Consider the following 20,578-nt stretch of genomic DNA (forward strand, 5'->3'; position numbering starts at 1 on the left):
AATTATTTATCTGTGCTATATAAGCTGACGGATTACGACTGACGAGGAAAAACTTAAGATTCTAAAATTGGTGAGAAAGAGCCTTACAAAAAAGAAAATACTTGTTTCGTATAAAAATTTAGAGATCCACATTTTCTATATTAGATCGGACTAACCTTAATTTGGAGCAAATTCTAACAAATACAAGTACAATGATTTGTCAATTTGGAATTCTCAGTTTATTTCTGAGATCAAAATCTCTATATAAAACATATTGTTATCGCTGTTTTTGCCAACGATAATAAGAGAGAAGACGATGTTTTATACAGAAATTTTAGTTTAAAAAACCAACGATAATAAAAAGAAAACCGCTCCAACAAGTGAACAACGACAGAAAGCGTGCAAAGAAAAACCGCAGTTATCCATCAAAATTTACAATATGATTTGCTCGTCAACAAAAACCCACTTGACAGATTCCCCGCTGTTAACTAACTTGAAACCTGTTCTAATATTATTCGTGAGCAAAATACTTGCGGTACAAGGAAAAAATATATTCACAGAAACGCATTGCAAATATAGCGCGCTCCTGTCACTATCTTCTACCTTGATCAACATAATTTAAACTTACAGCCCGTTTACTGGTACTCTCAAATGTTACCTTGAATAAAGTTGTAATTTTTTTTTCTTTAAAAAAAAACATTAAGCAAATTATTTGAAACTTACTAACATTTACTTCAAAGAAAAGCATATAATAGCGCATTTTAATCTATAGTTAAAATTTCCATCTTATATTACAATCTAGAAAAGATTAACAAGTGCGTTTTACGAAGTGTCACATTTTGTATATATCTCTAGTTATAAAACCTTTACGGAGTTTAGTTCTGGAAAAGTTCAGTCCTTAAAAGAGTATACCTTTTTAAACCTAAATACAATCAGAAGACCACATCAATCGACAATAATAGTATTGTTTTGTTTTGCGTAACGGACAAATAATTACGTCTCAGAGGTTGCTGTAGCCCACATTCGATGCCGATTGATTGTAATAAGCTGTGCCGTTGCATTACGGATGCTGGTCATTACAAAGTAATTATTTTTTTTTTATTTAACGGTATACAGTTTTGGTCATATATCCAGATGCTTTGTTCGATATATTCTAACAGACGTTGTCTCTCTTAGAATATGGAGTGTGTCTTAAATAATATTAAGACCTGTGAAGCAGTTCTTCAAAATTTTTATTATTATCATCCAAATTCTTTTATATTTGTTAGATTTCTGTCTTCTAAGTGTACTTTCCCAAATATTAACCCTTAACTATTAAATGTACTGAATTAGAAGTTTCAGACGAAATAAATGCCATGCTCGTGCATTATGAATCTACTCGTAACATATAAAATTCTCGTGTCACAGTTTTCGTCACCGTACTCCTCCGAAACGGCTTGACCGATTCTCATGAAATTTTGTCAGCATATTCAGTAGGTCTGAGAATCGGCCAACATCTATTTTTCATAACCCCCCCCCCACATTCAGTTTTTTTTAACTGCGCGCGGACGGAGTCGCGGGCGACAGCTAGTCTAATATATAAAATTCTCGTGTCACAGTTTTCGTTGCCATACTCCTCCGAAACGGCTTGACCGATTCTCATGAAATTTTGGGAGCATATTCAGTAGGTGTGAAAATTGGCCAACATCTATTTTTCATAACCAGACCCCCCCCCCATTTAGTTTTTTTTAACTGCGCGCGGACGGAGTCGCGGGCGACAGCTAGTAGCTTATAAATTTTGCGTTTAAAGATTTCGTGTTCCTCCCTTCAGGGATTGTATATTGTATATTGTTCTTCAGAACAATATACAATTCGAATGAATGTTATCTTAAACTCGACACATAAATGTTGGAAAAAGTTATGTAAATCCGACCGGCTTTCTCGTCCTCTTCCTGAGTTAAAAATAATGAACCTTTTATAGTTAAAGAATTAAAATCGCTTCCCACTTATATTGGCATATCATAAAAACTTTCAACCATAAGAACAATTTTCGACCTAATTGCATCGTGAGCGTCAAATGAATCACTAAAATGGACAGGTAATAAACGTCCTCAACTGTACACCGTTCGAAACACGAAAGCATTTAGCAATAAATTTTTCTAAATCAGACTGCCATCATTACCATCACGGTACGATAATTATCCAACTCGAAGTGCGATATTTTAATCGACTGTTCAAATCTAACGATGCTTCAAATTTGTTTTACTTTAATGATCGATTGCCAGAAAAAACATCGCTTGAATGATTACAGTTCATTCGCTAAGACTCCGCCTAATTAGGGTTGCCAGGTCGCCAAACCTACTAGCCGGACAGACCAGCCAGTATGGCCGGACATTTGGGTAGAAAGGTCGGACATCCTATATAATTTAGAATTTTGTCTCAGTATTAATAGGTACACTCTAGTTTGGGAAATGTAAAAAACCTAACAAAAGTCGGAAAACCGTTTATTTTGGCCGGACATGCAATCAAAAAGCCTAATGTCCAGCTTTATCCGAACGCCTGGCAACGCTACGCCTAATAATCTTAGCAAAGAAATCTTTTCGCAGACAATTACAATAATATTATTACTGATTTCGTACAGGAGACTAAAGCCTGACCCACAAAGGGCTGTAGAGTGGAGAAGTATGAATACTGACCTTCCCATCCAGAACTGTCTGCTCCGGCAGCCCCTCACCCTGATACTCAATATTGTTCGCCTGAGAGTCATAGTTCGACTGCGCATACGCAGCGGCCGACAAGCATGTCAATATACACCACAATAACGCCATCTTTATCTGAAACAAACAAATCGTTCAATTAAAATTTATAAGAAGAAAATAACTGATTTTTTTCTAGAAGACCAATCGTGCACCAGTTTTTGCGTCGTAGTGCAATGTAGAACATGTTTGGGCTAAAATATACATTATTGACGGTCGAGTTGGCGATTGTAGCTTTTATGGCGAACACAATTATATCTAAGGACTTACTATCCAAAGTTTAAAGTTGCGGAGAGAGGAGTTTTTATTAAATAAAATCGTACTTAGGTTAGTTATTTTCACTACTTTTGATGTAACTTTGACAGTTTTATTTTATAAGTGGTCAAAGGTTTTTATTTTATACAGCCATAAGTCATGTATGCTACTAAAATAAATTAAAAAAAATACTCTATTTAATTCGATTAAAGTTTTTTAAACCAAACGTATTATTTACTTTAATTTTTATTGCGAAATGTATCTTAAATTGATTAAAAATAATAAAAATCTGACATTTATATTGTTTAATTATTTCATAATTTTGAAGACACGGAACGCAAAACTACGAAGTAGCAAAGAGTATGTAACCATTTCATAGTATACTAGCGAAATGTTTACATACTCTTTGGCATTATCTATTAACGGTTTTTCAGTTGCGTGGCGTCATTGTGGTATTAAATTCTTTGTAAATTTGTATTGTAAGGTTGGATATGAGTCACAGAACCGAATCAGTCAACCCCGACACCACGTGGTACTTTCTGCCCTACCCCTAGAGTGTTTATGAAAAGCCGGAGGCGCGGAGGGGGAGCAGCCCCTGCTGCGCAGGCGAGTATAGGCACCCGCGCCTTGTTACGCTAGGGCGGAGGGGCTGCTCATCCCATAGCGCCGGAGACGTTGCAAATTTCTTTTGTTAGGGAATCAAATTCTGCCTATTTCATATGTTTTTTTTTGTTATTTTTTTTTTAATTTATTTTAGTAGCATACATGACTTATGGCTGTATAAAATACAAACCTTTGACCACTTATAAAATAAAACTGTCAAAGTTACGTCAAAAGTAGTGAAAATAACTAACCTAAGTACAATTTTATTTATTAAAAACTACCAGTCTCCGCAACTTTTAACTTTGGATAGTAAGTCCTTAGATATAATTGTGTTCGCCATAAAAGCTACAATCGCCAACTCGACCGTCAATAATGTATATTTCAACCCATGTTTGATTGTTTGTTTGCTGCTCTGAAACTACTGAACCGATTAGAAAAATTATTCCAATGTTGAAAAGCTACACTATGAATAGGTGATATAGGCTATATTTATTACTAGACTTCAATGAAACCGCGCGGACAAAATCTAGGACTGTTAATCGGTATTAAATGTGAACAGTTGTAAATTCTATTTTCTATAAATACGAGTATTAGTTATACTTTATGTACCATTCGTACAAGAAAGTTGGTTAAAATCCCGACTACTATCCAGTTCTCATCATTTCTACAGCGTCAGTTTCACTAAGAAGGTTTACGATCGGTTACTGTATACAGTATCAGTTTCAAACATACTCTCTAGCTTGTTGCCTGTGTTACGCGATATCGGGTTTAAAACGAAAGTTCTTATCAGGTTTCTACTATTAATTATCTGACCCCAAAAATTGTCCTGTAAATACAATGAAAAATAAAAAATAATATGTACCCCAAAAACTTTCCTTTGCGTTCTAATGCTGGTTGTATAGTAAAAAAAACATTTTACAGGACATATTTTGGTTAAGACAGCTGCAAGATAAACCTTACTCTAAACTCATCAGTTCTCCAATTTCATTACCCTTTTCTTCCCTTTCGAATTTTATCCAAAAATCTCGAGGTAAAAAAAGTGCTATATTTAATCTCAGATAGCATTCATCAAATGCAACAAAAAGCATAAAACATAATTTCAAAAATTAATATTCACCATCTATCATCATAACTTTGGCCGAACATCATAAAGTAATAATCGAAGCGAAGATATTAACATACGGGCAACATAAAGCACGACATTTCAAAAGTCGACAAGGACATCAACTAGACCGCCCACAACGACTACTAACCTTTCACTGAGCAAGGCTGTCGGTAATAATTTCATGCTGCTGTAATGAGCGCCATGTTTGAATAGCGTTCTATTTGGTTTTTTTTGTTCTATAATTTCTACCACCGTCCGATTTGTTTACGGCCAGCCTTCTATCAACTAATGTGTTGTACGTATCTTTATTACTCTTGTACGCTTGTAATATCAATTCTGATGTCTTGTAACTTTTTATCTTCAATGTTTTAGATATCTTGAGTTTATTTTTAAATTTATACTCGTAGTTACGACGTAGACGCGTTTGCTCAGTATTTAGAAGGCGAATGAAATAGAAATACTAGGATTATTATAGAGGCATACTGCATCACATTATGAGTCGAATCGTTAGCACTTCGATAGCAATTTAGTATAGTTTTTGCTTTGTTTCCATTAGGAGATTATTTTAACGCTCGCAGTAATGCCTTAGGGCGGAGATACGGGAATTATACAAATGACTTCCAATGACCGATTCAGGGAACGCGTTCAAAATTGTTACGTGAACACTGATACCCTAACATTAACAATTTGCCGGCGTATTTACCTTAATTTTACTTCATTCCTTTAAAGGAATATGATCTTTACTTCGAATTAGTGTTGGAAAAGTTTGCGAACTACTTTGATGTCTATAGATATAAAAAAATATTAAACTATTTTAAGCTTATATGTTTTATAACGTATATTTTTGCTTCTAGTCTATTGAGTGTCATGCCACGTTTTGTTCTTTTTTTTTTCGATATACTATCTGAAATTAAATTTAAAAAAAAACAACAGGAAAATGTAATATTTTATTCCTGAAATCGAATGTATCAGTGTCAAAAATTGGTATACTAATCTGTCACGGATGCACATTTCATTACGTTGAACATATCACGAAATTGGTATTTATGTATGTACACCATGCGATGTCAAACATTGTTGGCAGGCACCCTCTGACTTTTGCCTCTTCAAGGCAACCAACTATCGATATTGCCTTAATGTTTGCAAAACTATCTTTGTCTTTGCCTTATTCATCCTTTCTATTTGCTCAAATCATCCAACAACTATTCTAGAATTTATAATTTAGTTACTATCCGAAAATCCGAGAGCGCGTAAATAAAAAAAAAAATTATTAGTGGCCAGTGTTCTTCCAGACTATATACTCCTTAATAATAAAATTTAGTAGATATACTTCAACAACTTCAGACCATTACTTATAGTAATACTAAAACAGAAGAAGTAGTTATTTCTTAATGTATTAACAATCAGTAGAACAAATGTATTAAATAAAAAGACAAGTGAAAACACAACATTACGTGTTCATTAAAAATATTACGTATAATCTCATAACATTTCATGCGGCTGTTCATTAAAGTTTCATCTCTAATTAATCCCTTTCCATACTAACACTTATCGCAACCAAACCGGTCAGCGGTTCTCAAGCTGGTACTAAATTGAACAAATCTCACGTACGCACCCGCAAACATTAACTACCAAATTTATGATCACATAAAACACCATTCGAGATATGAAAAGGACGTTGAACTCGAATTTAAAAGCAAAGCAAATGCAAAATTCAGCCACCTTTTTATGTTTGTTGAACTAAAAAAAAAAATGAATACTGATAAATTTTTATGTATAAACTTTTATTATATGCCTTATTTAAATGTAAATAATTGAAAGAGCATTTTACGATTCAAAATATCATTTAATTGAGATTTCTTTTAAAAACAAACAACGTAGTAACTGGCAGCTAAATAAAACCAGCTACTGGATAAAAATATGAATAAAAAAGTCTATAATATTAGGTCCTTACATATGAAATTGGCGTTTTGTATGGGAGGAACAAAAAGTCGAATATTTTTTTATATAATGTATTTAATTAATCAAAGTATGAACCATTATTTTCTATGCACTTTTGCCATCTCATAGGTAGTTCATTGATCCCTTTACTAAAAAAACCAGTCGGACGGGAATCAATAAAATCTTTGAAGGCGATTTGGACTGTCCCATCGGAGTTGAATTTTTTCCCTTGCAAGAAGTTATCCAAATTTCGAAAAAAATGGTAATCTGTTGGAGCAAGGTCCGGGGAGTACGGAGGATGTCTTAGACTTTACAATTGAAGCTCTTCTAATTTAGTAGCCGTCTGTTGCGCAGTGTGTGGTCTAGCGTTGTCGTGAAGCAGCAGTGGCGTGGAGCGATTGACCAGCCTAGGTTGTTTAGCCGCTAGCTTTTCCATCATGGTTTGCAATTGCTGACAATAGACATCAGCCGTAATAGTCTGGCCAGATTTGAGAAAACTGTAATGAACAATACCGGCACTAGTCCACCAAACGCTTACAAGTAACTTTTTTGGGGTTAATTTTCGCTTGGGACAGGATTTGGCTGGCTGGCCAGGATCCAACCATTGCGCTGAGCGCTTCCGATTATCGTAAAGAACCCATTTTTCATCACAGGTAATGATTCGGTTTAAAATACCTTCATTATTGTGCCGGTTTAGTAATGTAACGCAACAGTCGACGCGCGTTTGCCGGTTTGCTTCAGTCAATTCGTGAGGTACCCACCTTTCAAGCTTTTTAATCTTCTCAATTTGCTTCAAGTGAATTAAAACAGTTTTATCACTAACATCGCAGCCTGCAGCTAACTCGGACGTGGTTTGCGATGGATCCGCTTCCACAATAGCCTTCAACTCTTCATTATCAACTTGAGTCTCAGGCCGTCCACGGGGCTTGTTCTGCAGATCGAAATTTCCAGAACGAAAACGTTGGAACCAAAAACGAACTGTGTTTTCTTTTGCAACACGACCGCCATACACATCATTCACCCTTCGAGTCATTTCCGCAGCACTAGTGCCACGGCGGAACTCGTACTCGTCAATAATACGATATTTTAAGTTTTCTATTTTGTAAAATGAGTGACGCAAACAGAAAAAAACAGAAGAAAAAAAACAAATGAATGACGGTCATCGAACCACAAATACATGAGTCTATAGCTGTACAAATTTGAATTTGGAATTCCTTACCAAAGAGGAGAAATTCGTGATTAAAGTGGCCGGTACGAAAAACGCCAATTTCATATGTAAGGACCTAATATTTCTAAGTGTTAACACACAATAACATGCTTTGGTGGGAGTGATGCGCGGGGACTGCTGATTTAATTAACACATTTATAAAGCTTTCGCGTAGACGGATGCCATCTCCCACGTCGTACATTTATGAATATTTTACACGAGTGTTTGCATCTTTCATTCAACGCGTCTTTTTATAATAAACTAGCTTTTACCCGCGACTCCGTCCGCGCGGAATAAAAAATGAAAACGGGGTAAAAATTATCCTATGTCCGTTTCCCGGTTCTAAGCTACCTGACCTGAGTTATAAATAGTGTAACTAACACGACTTTCTTTTATATATATAGATTGACGCAAACTTACTTAGCATTCAAGTAATCTTAGATGAAACTTACTATAAATTAACAGTATCGATTATGCTTATTTATTTTAGTATTCACTGCCGTCAAATAACGGCAATTAACGAAAAGATTTTTCTTGAGAATTTCTTTGAAAGTTTCCGCTCGGAACATAACTTCAATATTACTTATAATTCGGTTATAGAATTGACAGACGAAATATAAATTATATTTCATTAGGGTCTTGCGTTAATCATCTAAAATATGACGTTAGCGTTGAAAAAAGTCCAAGCTATTCTATACGTACGAAGGCACGACTGATCGCAAATCGTGGATAAAAACATGAACCCATCGGTTAGGCACGCACCAATTACATATGATGGATTATTTCTTACCCTTATAATTTATTAATAAAAAAAATTGTTAACCTCGAAGCTGTTAGTAGCAAGATAATGTAACTCACGAACTAGGACAACTATGAAAGACAACGTAGATTATAAAATTATTAAATAATAATAATTCCAAAGCGTATCCAACTTATTGCCAGTCTCAGAGACATTTAACACTCAAATAGTCCCTTAGTGTAGTTCAGTTATTGTTCATACTATTTTAATATTACGAAACTATAAGTGACGATTTAATCAATCTGATTTTATCAGTGTCCAGAGTACCAGTTCCCTAACCTAATTAAAAAAAAAGTAATCCGAAGAAGTTTCACTCAAATTATACATCGAATAAAAAATTTTTGAACGATAAATACTAATGCTGTAAACCCGTAAATCAAAATAAGAAGATTCTATCCAAAAAAGGATTAAAACAAAAATAAAATTAATAGGTCCGAGGAGGAAGCTTTCGCCTATAAATCAACTACCTATTGACATTAAGTTACTAGATTACACGCAGCAACTGAGGTTTAAATATAAACTGTTCAACTACAAAGTAAAATAAAACCACTTTCGTATCATAAATTTAAACAAGCTCAACGCATTTCCGTATCTTTAGACATTAAAATAAGTAATCGAGATAAGTGACAAAATGTCTTGATGAACTTATAATATTAACATTTACTAGAAGTCCATTACCTGAACCTAATCTACTGAAATGATCAACATCTCTCTGTCCTCCACTTACGTGGGGTCGGCGCACCAAGTTTCCGTCCACCATATCAACCTATCTAACGCCATTTTAGTCATCATCTTCTTAATTTCTTAATTAAGTCACCCTTCATGCTCATCTCTTCCTAGGTTTACTTCTACCGGTGTACCCTAAACACACATACTTAAAATTCTCCTTGAAATCTTCTGAAATCATGCCAACTTAAATTACTACAAATAGGGCTGCATCAGAACCTCATATGCAATTACATTTGTAGGAAAAAAAGAAAAACTCATTTGCCAAGAAGATAATGGTGAAAATGTTTAAACAGTTCGATATCGTTGGCATATTACTCGTATAAGAGAAGAAGATTATTTTGCTCTTCGGAATTATAAACAGTATTTAATAACATCCCGTACAATTACGTACTTCCAAGTAAAATTATATTGATCGATGTTTAAAGTACTTTTTATAAGCATTCGTAACAAAAACCAACTCGGGGGCAACAATTTTATAAATAAACCGAGCGACTCGGTACGTACTGGAATGTTAAGTGTCCTGCTCGCTATTCAGATTTCTTTTTGTTTTTATTAGTTATTTATTCCAGTTAATATCCAGCACTGTTCTCATAATTTAAACAATATAAGTTTGACGGTCGTAAGAAGCAGTTAACGGATTATATAGTACAATTTTTATAGCGGGCTGATAGGTTGCTGTCTAAAAGTTAGTTAGAAGGTTTGTTTTCCTGGTCATTCAATTTAAATTTACTTTTATCTCCAAACATTTTAATAACCTTAAATGTATCTTGGAATGAATTTTTAAAGAAAAAAAACAAAGCCCAATGTAAAAGACAGGTCAAAGACATATAGATGGCGTATTACCTTAAAAAATTTGCAAGCCAACTTCAAATGGGCGACTGTGGCACAATACAAAGCGTGTTTTGTTGCCTGTTTATGATATTGCGTTGGCGTAGGCGGGATAATTAACTACCGCCCGCATCTGACACGGTGTTGTGTCAATGTTAGCGAATGTGGTTAATACAGACGAGGTTAACAACCCACTTCTTGCATCATTAATGTTGTATTTTTATGTAACATAAGAGCAATACCTTTAAGTCATAAATATCATACTAGTTCACCTAAAAACTAATGGTGTTCCTCAGGGGAGTAATCTAGGTCCCAATTTATACGTAATAAATATTACGCGCGACAAAAAACAAACCGGATCTGTTATTAAAATAAATATAAATATTGCAATAAACGAGACCAAAAAAATAATACATGATTGATACTAAAGCAAAGTAACTAATACAATCAAATCTCGCGATTTTCAACTCTATTTCCTCTACTTTAAAGGTTAAAGAGGATTGTTGAAGTTGCAGATTACTTGTGGGCAATGTGATGTAATGTGAGACGACCTCATCCATTCTTTTTCGGCTACAAAGACTTTCACTTTTGGCAAGTGCGAGATACCTGTAACCTTATTGATGCGTTGTTAAGTACTTAGTTATTTCTTAATGTATGTGCATAATTTGCGAGTTGATTGTTTTGTTTTTGTCACTTTAACGTTGCGTGATTTACGTAACTTGTTTAACTGACAGACATTCAACAAAAATAATTATTGTTAAGCTGTAGAAACTCAGTAGCTAAAATTTAAGCTTATAAAAATTGGCTTAGGTAAATATTAGATACATTTATGTTTTGGCTTTTCAACAAGTTCAACTTTCATAAAATAATCGCTGTTCAATCAACCACTAAATCGATGGCTCCTACGAATAAGGGCCAATGTGCAAATTGACAACTTTTCAGGAGAGGCTCTCATAGTTTCAACCATGTAGGAGAAGATGTCGCTTAAGCTCTTTTACTTTAGCAAAAAAACACGTTCACACCTGTAAATGTGTATTTTGTTCAGTGCATGTTGTTAATTAAAGTTAGACGTAGCTTTAACATAAAAAATTATAAATCATTAATTTGTTACTTCGGCCCTTATACATAGGATCCATCGAAATATAATTCTAAACGTCCAATATAACTGTTACGTGCTTTATCGTGTCAATGCGTTAACAACAGTCGCGGTAGAGTACTTTAAAATATTTCAACCAGTCACGCCGTCACGTCACGACCAATTATTTAGTTTACTCAAGTGTCCGAGTCAATACTGACACTTCTTTATAACTCACGGACCTACTATTTTCATTATTAATAATCTAATTTTTTGGGACAGAAAAATTAAGTTAAAATATTCTTTAGTTTAACAATGAGAAAAAGAGATGAGATGTGAAAACAAAGAATGAGAGAGAGACGATAAATTATGCTTATTGCATTGCTTAAGGCATCCCATTCCTAGAGCAACGTCTCATGAAAAATATGTAATGGGCGTCAAAACGTACATCTTAACACAATAACGTAAGGAAAAATCTTTGTAATTTTATTATTGAATAATCAAAAACGAAATAATAAAGCAGAGTTAAAATTAATCAAATTAATTACGTTTCGTTCCCGTGTCGTGTACTCTAAATAGATTTCACCAAAACTTGTACAAATGCACGTGTCGGCCTTGCAGCAATGCCCTACATTCAAATAATATAAATACCAATATAAACGTCTTTTCTTCCGTTTTTTTTTTTCATATCTGTAGTTTATTTGATTTGAAATTAACAACTATTTAATGTTACTATTCTAAACAAGCTCTAGGCTTGTTTCTGGGACACAGTTCACGACAAAATTTGAATGGTAAGATTCAAGACCACCATCGGATGTCCGTAAAGTAGTTGCAGATATCTTGGATCGCTGCGCAGAACATAATTTAAGAAGTAAAGGAGCGTAGTGAGTTGCAGGTTTAGGTCGCAATGCGTCGATCACCTTGGGTCAGGAATTTTGAAAAGAACCAAACCTTTAAACATTTTTAGACTATTCATTTACATTTAAAATGGAATATATTATTTATGAAATGAATTTTAAAACTGTACGTAATATAAATTCAATGATAAACTAATTATTTTATCTTCACCTATTTTAAAATTAAATAATCCAATTAAGTAATAATTGTTACTTGCAGTAAAATTACGCGAGGTTATTACTTCCGTTTGTAATAACCTCAGTTGCGTTACATAACCTATTTTATGTGCACTCGAGTGCAAAATTAACAAGGAGAAATAGTTTTGCAGACATATCCTGCAGTATTTTTTTGCATTGTACCAATTATTGTTCTATATAAAGATTGAAATTTATAGCGATTCTTTATATTTTCAACACTACTGTGGCCCCGGATTTATTCGTCGCATCGGGAACATTGTAAGCATCCCTATTCCTATAATTTAAGAAGCCTGCGGCGCCCTTCGACTTAGTATGAAATATTTGCACGTTTTTGCTTGAGGGCAACTATTTCAAACGCAAATCCATTTTATAAGGAATGTGCCTATTGAAGCATTATTTATTTTTTTTATTCCAAAATACTATATATACTTATAGCTAAATGACAATAAACTTCTTCGGCACAACTTTTGAATATCTAAGTAAATTAATCGTTAAGAGAATGTTGTTAGAATATTAGAGATCTTTTTCTTTCAAAGACTACAATTTAAAGAGAATTTAAAAATAATTGAACTAAAATACTTAGGACCGAAATGTAATAAAGTACTGAAAATCTTTAAAAAAAAATCCACAAGTTATATCATTACTGGCCAGTAAATAATAAACTACACTGCAAGTTGAATCTTGTTATAAAAACATTTTAAAAATGTTACGGTCAATAAATATAATCGAATTCACGTCTTGAAAGTTTACGATGTACATTGATATTAATAACAGGCTTTAAAGGATCAAATCTGCCAATCGAAGACCGAGAATGCATTCTCGAGCCGCCAATTTTTTCTCAAACGATGATCGCAACAGACTAACGACCAAAAGCATATCGAACATAAAAAAGAACATCAAAAAAAATTAAATTGGCAGTTTGATGAGCTTTAAGATCATAAACCACCTTCGTTATTTTAAAAAATAAAAAAGTTTGTACCTTTTTTCAATCTCTCTTACACTTTTAATGAACTTATCATAAAAATTAATATTATGTTAAATTACATAAATTTTATGTACACATTTTAAAGTAAATATTTATGAACACTCTTTGCTCTATTTTTTATTAATGAAGAATCATTTATTTCAGGTCTGTATATAAATAAATAAATATGAATACATAATATATTACATAGGCACAACGCAAATTATTAAAGTCAAAGCCTTTGTATTTATAATTTAGTCTAAACAGCGACAATCTAAATTACAAATAAACCATTGTTAGAACAAGACTAAACAAATCAAAATGCATAGATCGGTATGCGGTGTCTAAGCTGTGGGCTAACCAGTTCTAGCTAGCCTGTGACCTAGTATTACTAACGCACCTGGGTTGTTCAACGTGTTCTAAATGTCGTAACATTATTACAAGATTTTGCTTCATATGACATTGTAGTTTTATTTTCCTTAATTTAGGCATACCGAAAAGATTACTAAATTAATTTTAACCCCTTACCCATCATATATATTGTCAATTTAATCTTACTGATATTATAAATGCGAATGTTTGGATGGATGGATGTTTGTTTGAAGGTATCTCCAGAGGTCTCGCTGAAATTTGGCGTAGATGTAGAACATAGTTTGGAACAACATATAGGCTACTAATTATTTTTTTAATTCCGCGCGAACGGAGTCGTGAGCGACAGCTAGTTGTAAATATAATATATCTGTTAGTAATTTATTCTATACGTATCTAATTAGCTAGTTTCAAGTATCAAGATCGTTTTAAAAAACACTCAGCTCAAATATTTCATTAATGCATTATCTTTATCTTTTCACCATTGAAATTCAATTAATATTTGTCAGATGAAACATTTGTAATGATTATTTTTAATATTACAAAGGTTAAAAATAACATATCGACGAAAGATAAACGAGGTGTCAACCGATTTGTACCCCGACTGTGTTGGATCAATTTATTTTATATATAAACTCGAAATAAAGCCATAAATAATAAGCCATGTAGAGGTTAACAGTTAGAAGCGAAAAATTACTTTTTGCAAAAAGTCTCTATCACAAATTCGAAGTTAAATCCTAATTGATACGCAAGTTATAATTTTAGTACGAGAGTGCGTATTTTTTCCTAAACATGTAAACATACTAAGTCATTAATTTCTTTAAAGTAAATATATGAATGAATTTCACGAATGTATAGTCCATTGAAATCCGTAAATTTGTCTACACCTTTGGTACCTTAAGGAATTGAATTATAAAAAAAAACTTGAGAGGTGTCAAGGGACACCCGGATGGAACGAAGTTCCTTTCGATTAATTAGTGAAGAAACCAATGTTTATTCTATAAATAAAAAACTTAAGTCTTCACAAGAAGTATATTTTATTTCTATGAATTTTCGTTATATATTGTCACGTCGTTGCCATGGTGAAGTAGCGCTCATTCGTCGTTAACAAACTTACTATAGCAAAAAGTGTCGTGACAACTTTTCGTAAGAATTTTTTCCGTCTAGCCCCCTTTCACAACGCGCGATAAGGAACTTCGTTCCAATAAATATGTTTTCATTTACGATTATAAAAATATATAAATAGTGTTACATTCATGTTAACCAATCAACGGAATAATATCTTTATTCATAAATCACTTGTATTTGGAGTGCTGTCAGCGCTTTAATCAACACCTTATCGGGAGATAAATTATCGCTTGTCAGAGATCGTGAGCGCGTTTTTCGCTTTACTGGATAAATTAAAACGCAGGTAAATGTCACTGTCTGTAAATGCGATGTTAGTAGTTATCTATGGAATCGTTCAATTAAACTTTTTCTTTCATTTGATATTCTACTAGTTTTTGTAAACGAATATGTGACAAGCAGAATGAAATAATCTAATAATAAATATAGCCTAAGTTACTAAAAACATATAAAACATTCAGTCAATATCTTTGACAAAATAGAGACAACAATATGTTTTAAACCAGGATGTTTATCTCAGAAACCCACGATTAGTGATAATGGAAAAGATGTTTTAAATCGGTTCACTTGTTTTTGAATTTATTCGTTACATAAATAAATACAAAATTAAACTCTTTTACCTACATAATATTACGTACAAACAAGTAGTGTCTCAAAACAAACAGCTTAAAATGTAACGTTATTATTTATTTTGTAACCTAAATCAATGCTGACTAAAAACCTTATTTATCGTACTGTCGTTATTCATATCGTTAGTCACTGAAAGCTTATTGTAGTTTTTTATAAGAAAACAATAAGAAGCTAATGAAGAAAACATTTTTTTAATTAATATTTTCTGGCCTGGATACTAGTCCTTTTGGCCAAGAAAACATTAAATGATTTAGTGTGACAGTTATTATGACTACAAATACAAAAAAAAACTAAAAACAATACTTTTAAATAAGAACGTTGCTAAAAATAGCGTTTAAACAATAAAACCCCACCGGTTATATTTAATAAACTTTGTAGCTTGTTTCAAACGATAATAACCTGTTAAACAAAGCGTTTAAATCGAAAAAAACGTAATTTATTAACGAGTCCCGCCGCGAAGGGGTGAAATCAATTATGGCTACGATTAGCGAAAATACGTGAAGAGTTTGCACGCTAAAAGTTGCCATCCGTCATGCTGTTCTTGCAGAAATGTCAACGGTTGTTTTTTGATGGCAATACTGCATTCCGTTTCAAGTTTACGGCCATTTAAATAGTAATTTTAATGAACAATTTAATCAATAAAAACATTTGTTAGTTGAAGATTAAATTCTATTTATTATTTTAGAATTTAAATTGATACATTAACAGTCTAATCATCTTATTCTTTTCTTTCAGAGAATGTAATTCAAAAAACATTTTTTTTTTCATAGCAAAAGGTGGAAAAAGAGTAAACGGCTACTTGAATTCGCTAAAATAGCGAAGCTACCGTTATCCACACATATATGTACAAACACATATGCGTTGCCTACCTTTAATCGACAAAGGAGGTAATGTACAGAACATCTGTCTCGATTTAAGGTAGAGGATACTTCCCCTTCCTATGCGTACTCTCCTATGCTAGATCCCCCCCTCTACCCATCCCTGAGTAGTGAAAGTGGGAAAGAGTACTAAAATTAAACTTTATTTAATATTTTTTCAACATAAATTTGATAATAAGTTAGTTACAAAACTTGTATCTTGCTTTAATATTCCCCCTATAATATCAAAAATATTTTCATATTAAAAGGTTTGAATATTATCATACAATGGGATGAAACAAAGTAAAGCCGACGCAACCTGAACAATTAAAATAAGTTTGTGCATCGGTACATATGTCTCTTCAAGTTTCCAGCTCCATTCATGTGTCCGCCGTAACGAGTCGATTCCTGATAATGCCTAACATTCTTCTTCCAGCTTGTTAGTACCCCATTCATAAAATAAAATCATATTAAACCTTATTACAATGGATTAAGAATCATATTACAATCTGTTCTACCAATTTAAAAGGATTCAAGACTTAACTAGTACTCGTGAATTTTTCACTTACATCGCCGATAGATAGCGATCATGAGAAATAAAAAGGTGAATTGTTAAGAATGCATTCATCTCGGATGGTTTGAAAATTCTGTTTAGTATGTTGACCATAAGGCCATGTTCACACGGAATGTAAAAACTGCCTACCGACTATACGCAGGCTCACTACGCCTTGCGTAGCAATTGCGTAAGTATAGATGGATGGATGGATGGATGTTTGTTTAAAGGTATATCCGAAACGGCTCAACAGATTCGTACCTCTTTATAGCTCTTTATTTTGTAATAATATAGTCAAAAGAAAAGTTCAGTAAAATAACCCTTTAAAATACAATATTCTAGAGATTCAGACTATACGAGTACTGTCTAATAGGGCTAGGAACAAACAAGACAAAAGGCTACATTTGGTTAAAAAAAAACTTTATATAGAATTATAAATTCGGACATTAAAACCGAAGTCTCGCTTTGTTACCATTTTCGATTTCCACTATAAATTAAATTGGCGGGAAAATGTGAGATATCAATTATTTGCAAACCGTGACAAAAAGTAAACAGTAAAATATTACGAGTTTTAAACACATACAATATTGATGGCAACACGTGCAAAATGCATTACGACATCTTTGTAATATTTATGAATATAAATTATCACATTTGTAGATAATGAATCATAAATACGTAACTACTATCTAAAATTATACCATACCATATTTATATTAATAGAGAGACAAATTATAACAAGTCTAAGGCCCGTTGTACACAAGGCAACGTAAATTGTCGAAGAAGCAAGAATCGCGTTGCGCGCTCTCTCTACACAACGTTAAATTGTACACGCCAGTCTATTCGGCCAGAACAGGCATGAAATCATGTCAATTGAAAATTACAGTCACTTTTCTCACGACGATATTGACATATAGGAGCGTCGGTGGCTCAGGGGTTAAGTACTTGACTTGTAATATGTACAGATCCTGGGTTCGAATCCCGCCATGTACCAATGTGTTTTTCGATTTTCGGTTTACACATGTACATTTTTCCGACAACGTGATGCAACCTGCATATATCTGAGAAGAAATTCAATGATGTGTGTGAAGTCAACCAACCAGAAGTGGGCCAGCGTGGTTGACTATGGCCTAGTGACCCCTAACTTGGGATAGGCTCCGAGCCCCTCAGTGGGGACGTATAGTGAGCTGATGATGATGATATTGACATACAAGTTGGGAGCGATTGTCTTTGACGATGGCAAATAGAAATGTCGACGACGCGCGCTGTGTACTAACCTCTATAATCGCTTAGCGACTAAACTCGTCGGCTTTTTAAGATTTACGTTGTCTTGTGTACGAAATGCCTAAAATATAGTAAATACGATTTTTATTTACCTTATAGTATTTATCAGAAACCAATTAAAAATGGTGGACAATCACGTATCGGAGGGAAAGATGGCTTCATCACATTGTCCTAAAACCTGTAACAAACGAAAAATACATATAAGTATTTTATTTCATTACATACTGAAGTTCACATAAAGTTAGTCTATGTTGGCAGTATAGAAACATATAGCAAATCTCCGGATTTTCTACATGGATTTTGCAATAAAGTTAGTATTGGAAAGGCTTATTTTACTATATCTAAGTAAATCCTGAATAAGCTAATTGGAACTAATTTGTCAAATAAAGTCGTCATTAGTACAGTACATCCAAATAAACCGTGAAATACAAACTATTTTGACAGGAAGTATTATGTGGCAGATACTTAAATATATACAATGTTGTGTATATAATGTTGGTTTCTAGATAACCTGTCGTAATAAAAAGGTTAACCGTTACGCCGCTGTAGGCACTATTCCAAAGTATCCCTTGTTAACCCTTTGTATGCAGATGTGATGACGGGGACACAATAGTACCGACTTGTTGACGTTCTTTAACGCCTACTGTCTTTTGTTATAATCTAATATATTCAAGAAATGTGATACTGGTTTGAGTGTTTTAAGATCCTTATCACGATGTACAGGTATTGAATTTTTTATTCAACTGCTGCCGATTCTTTATAGAATCTATATTTTTTTATCTGTACGCGTTATGTTTTTATCTATGTACATTTTGATAATCATCTTTATGGTATACAATGGCTAATAGTAATAGAATAAAAATTCTTATAACAATAAAATTACTTCCTTCAAAATTCATAACCATATAATTAATAAATTTAAAGCTCAAGCTACGCGCACATCTTAATCGGCTAAATTAAATCAAGAATAAGTTAATTATTCTAATTTTAATTGAGGAGCGTGTTATAGTAAACTGCGCTTCTTACGTGATGCAACCTGGAAATATACGAATAAATTTAAAGTTGTTTGAAGTCAACCCGCACTGGGCGAGTGTGGTTGGCTGTGGCCTAGTCATCCCTAACTTCGGGTAGGCTCGAGCTCCTCGGTGTTGAGGTTTATGAACTGAAGACATATCCAACCATATAATATGCATTAAACAGCAATTCTTAAAATATCCTAGCTCGATTAAAAAGCGGGTAACGTAACGGAAGCGTGTCTTATAAACGCATTGTATAACAATGTTCATTCCTTCTTTGTCACGCATTACACCAGTGAATCACGGAATTGTACAACTATTGTGATTCCAGACGCGTTGGTCGCGAACATGTCAGCGGTTAGTGCTTAGTCACTATCACTGACATTGTCTGACGTTCACTTGTTTGTCGTGATGGTTATTTAGAAACTATTATAGGATGTTTATATGACCTAGGAAGCTGTCAATCTTTGTAAAGCGAATCTTTCTAACCGCAAGTTTCTATTGTTCAAACTTTTATTTGTAAACAAACTGTTGTCTCTAACATTCTCTTTGTAAAAAGAGAACAATATGTGTCAAAATAAATGTCACTACAGTCAAAATCATTTAGTAGTTAGTGCTATGGACGCCGAGTATCTATATACTAGTTATTGCCTCAACATAAACTATGTAATATCAAAACAATACAGTAACTTTATTCAGTTTTGTTGTAAAAATAATTTAATCAAGTGGTTTTTTCCTTTGCTTCACAAAACGGATGTTTAGGAAGGTCAGATTCAGAGGACCGTAACAAACATCTCTTTATTTAATATTTATCAAAGCAAAGACGTTTCAAAGTCAAGTAGTGTAATGTACTACTATGCTTTATGACTATTTTTATAGTTTTAAAAGGTTTCCGTGTATTACTATTACTATATTGATTTAAAAGATTAAATTCCATACTCAATGTAAAAATTCTAAGGAAAGTCCCTGCTCTATAATTACTATAATAAATCAACACTAAAGGGCTTCTTAACTAAATATTAAACTGAGTATGATAGTTACAAATAATAACAAAAAAATACAACTTAAATTCTAATTCAATACAATTCGAGTTCTACTTTACAGCAGTCATATAACTGTTCAGTTAAAATGCGACAAATCCTCAGTAGTACTCGCGTTTGTAGAATTCTCCGCGAACGGAATTTGATATGAGACGGTAAGTTGGTGCGACGTGATAAAGCACTTAAATTTAAGACATTTAAAGTAGTTAAAATAAGTTGAAAATAGTCTTTGCAGCAATTTCAAAACATAGTCATAGTTAGGTTGAAAACTATACGTAAATCTAGATAAATAATTAGAATCTGTAACTATAATTAAGACAGTAAAACTTCATCAAATGTCATACTGAAATACGTCTACAAAACTATATTGTCATCCCTTTTTACTATCTT

General features: G+C 33.3%; 1 protein-coding gene across 1 annotated transcript in view; it reads right to left on the bottom strand.

Moving 5' to 3' along the window:
• The window catches only part of LOC106711540, a 56,630-nt gene that overhangs the window by 7,952 nt on the left and 28,100 nt on the right, over positions 1-20,578 (bottom strand). Inside the window, exons 3-4 of the mRNA XM_045685948.1 lie at positions 18,225-18,310; positions 2,655-2,792 (exon numbers count right to left, since the gene is read on the bottom strand). Coding sequence (XP_045541904.1) covers positions 2,655-2,786 — 132 coding nt within the window. The 5' untranslated portion in view covers positions 2,787-2,792; positions 18,225-18,310. The remainder of the gene's footprint in view (positions 1-2,654; positions 2,793-18,224; positions 18,311-20,578) is intronic.

The sequence above is a fragment of the Papilio machaon genome, chromosome 3, assembly GCF_912999745.1.
Source record: "Papilio machaon chromosome 3, ilPapMach1.1, whole genome shotgun sequence".
Taxonomy (NCBI): Eukaryota; Metazoa; Arthropoda; class Insecta; order Lepidoptera; family Papilionidae; genus Papilio; species Papilio machaon.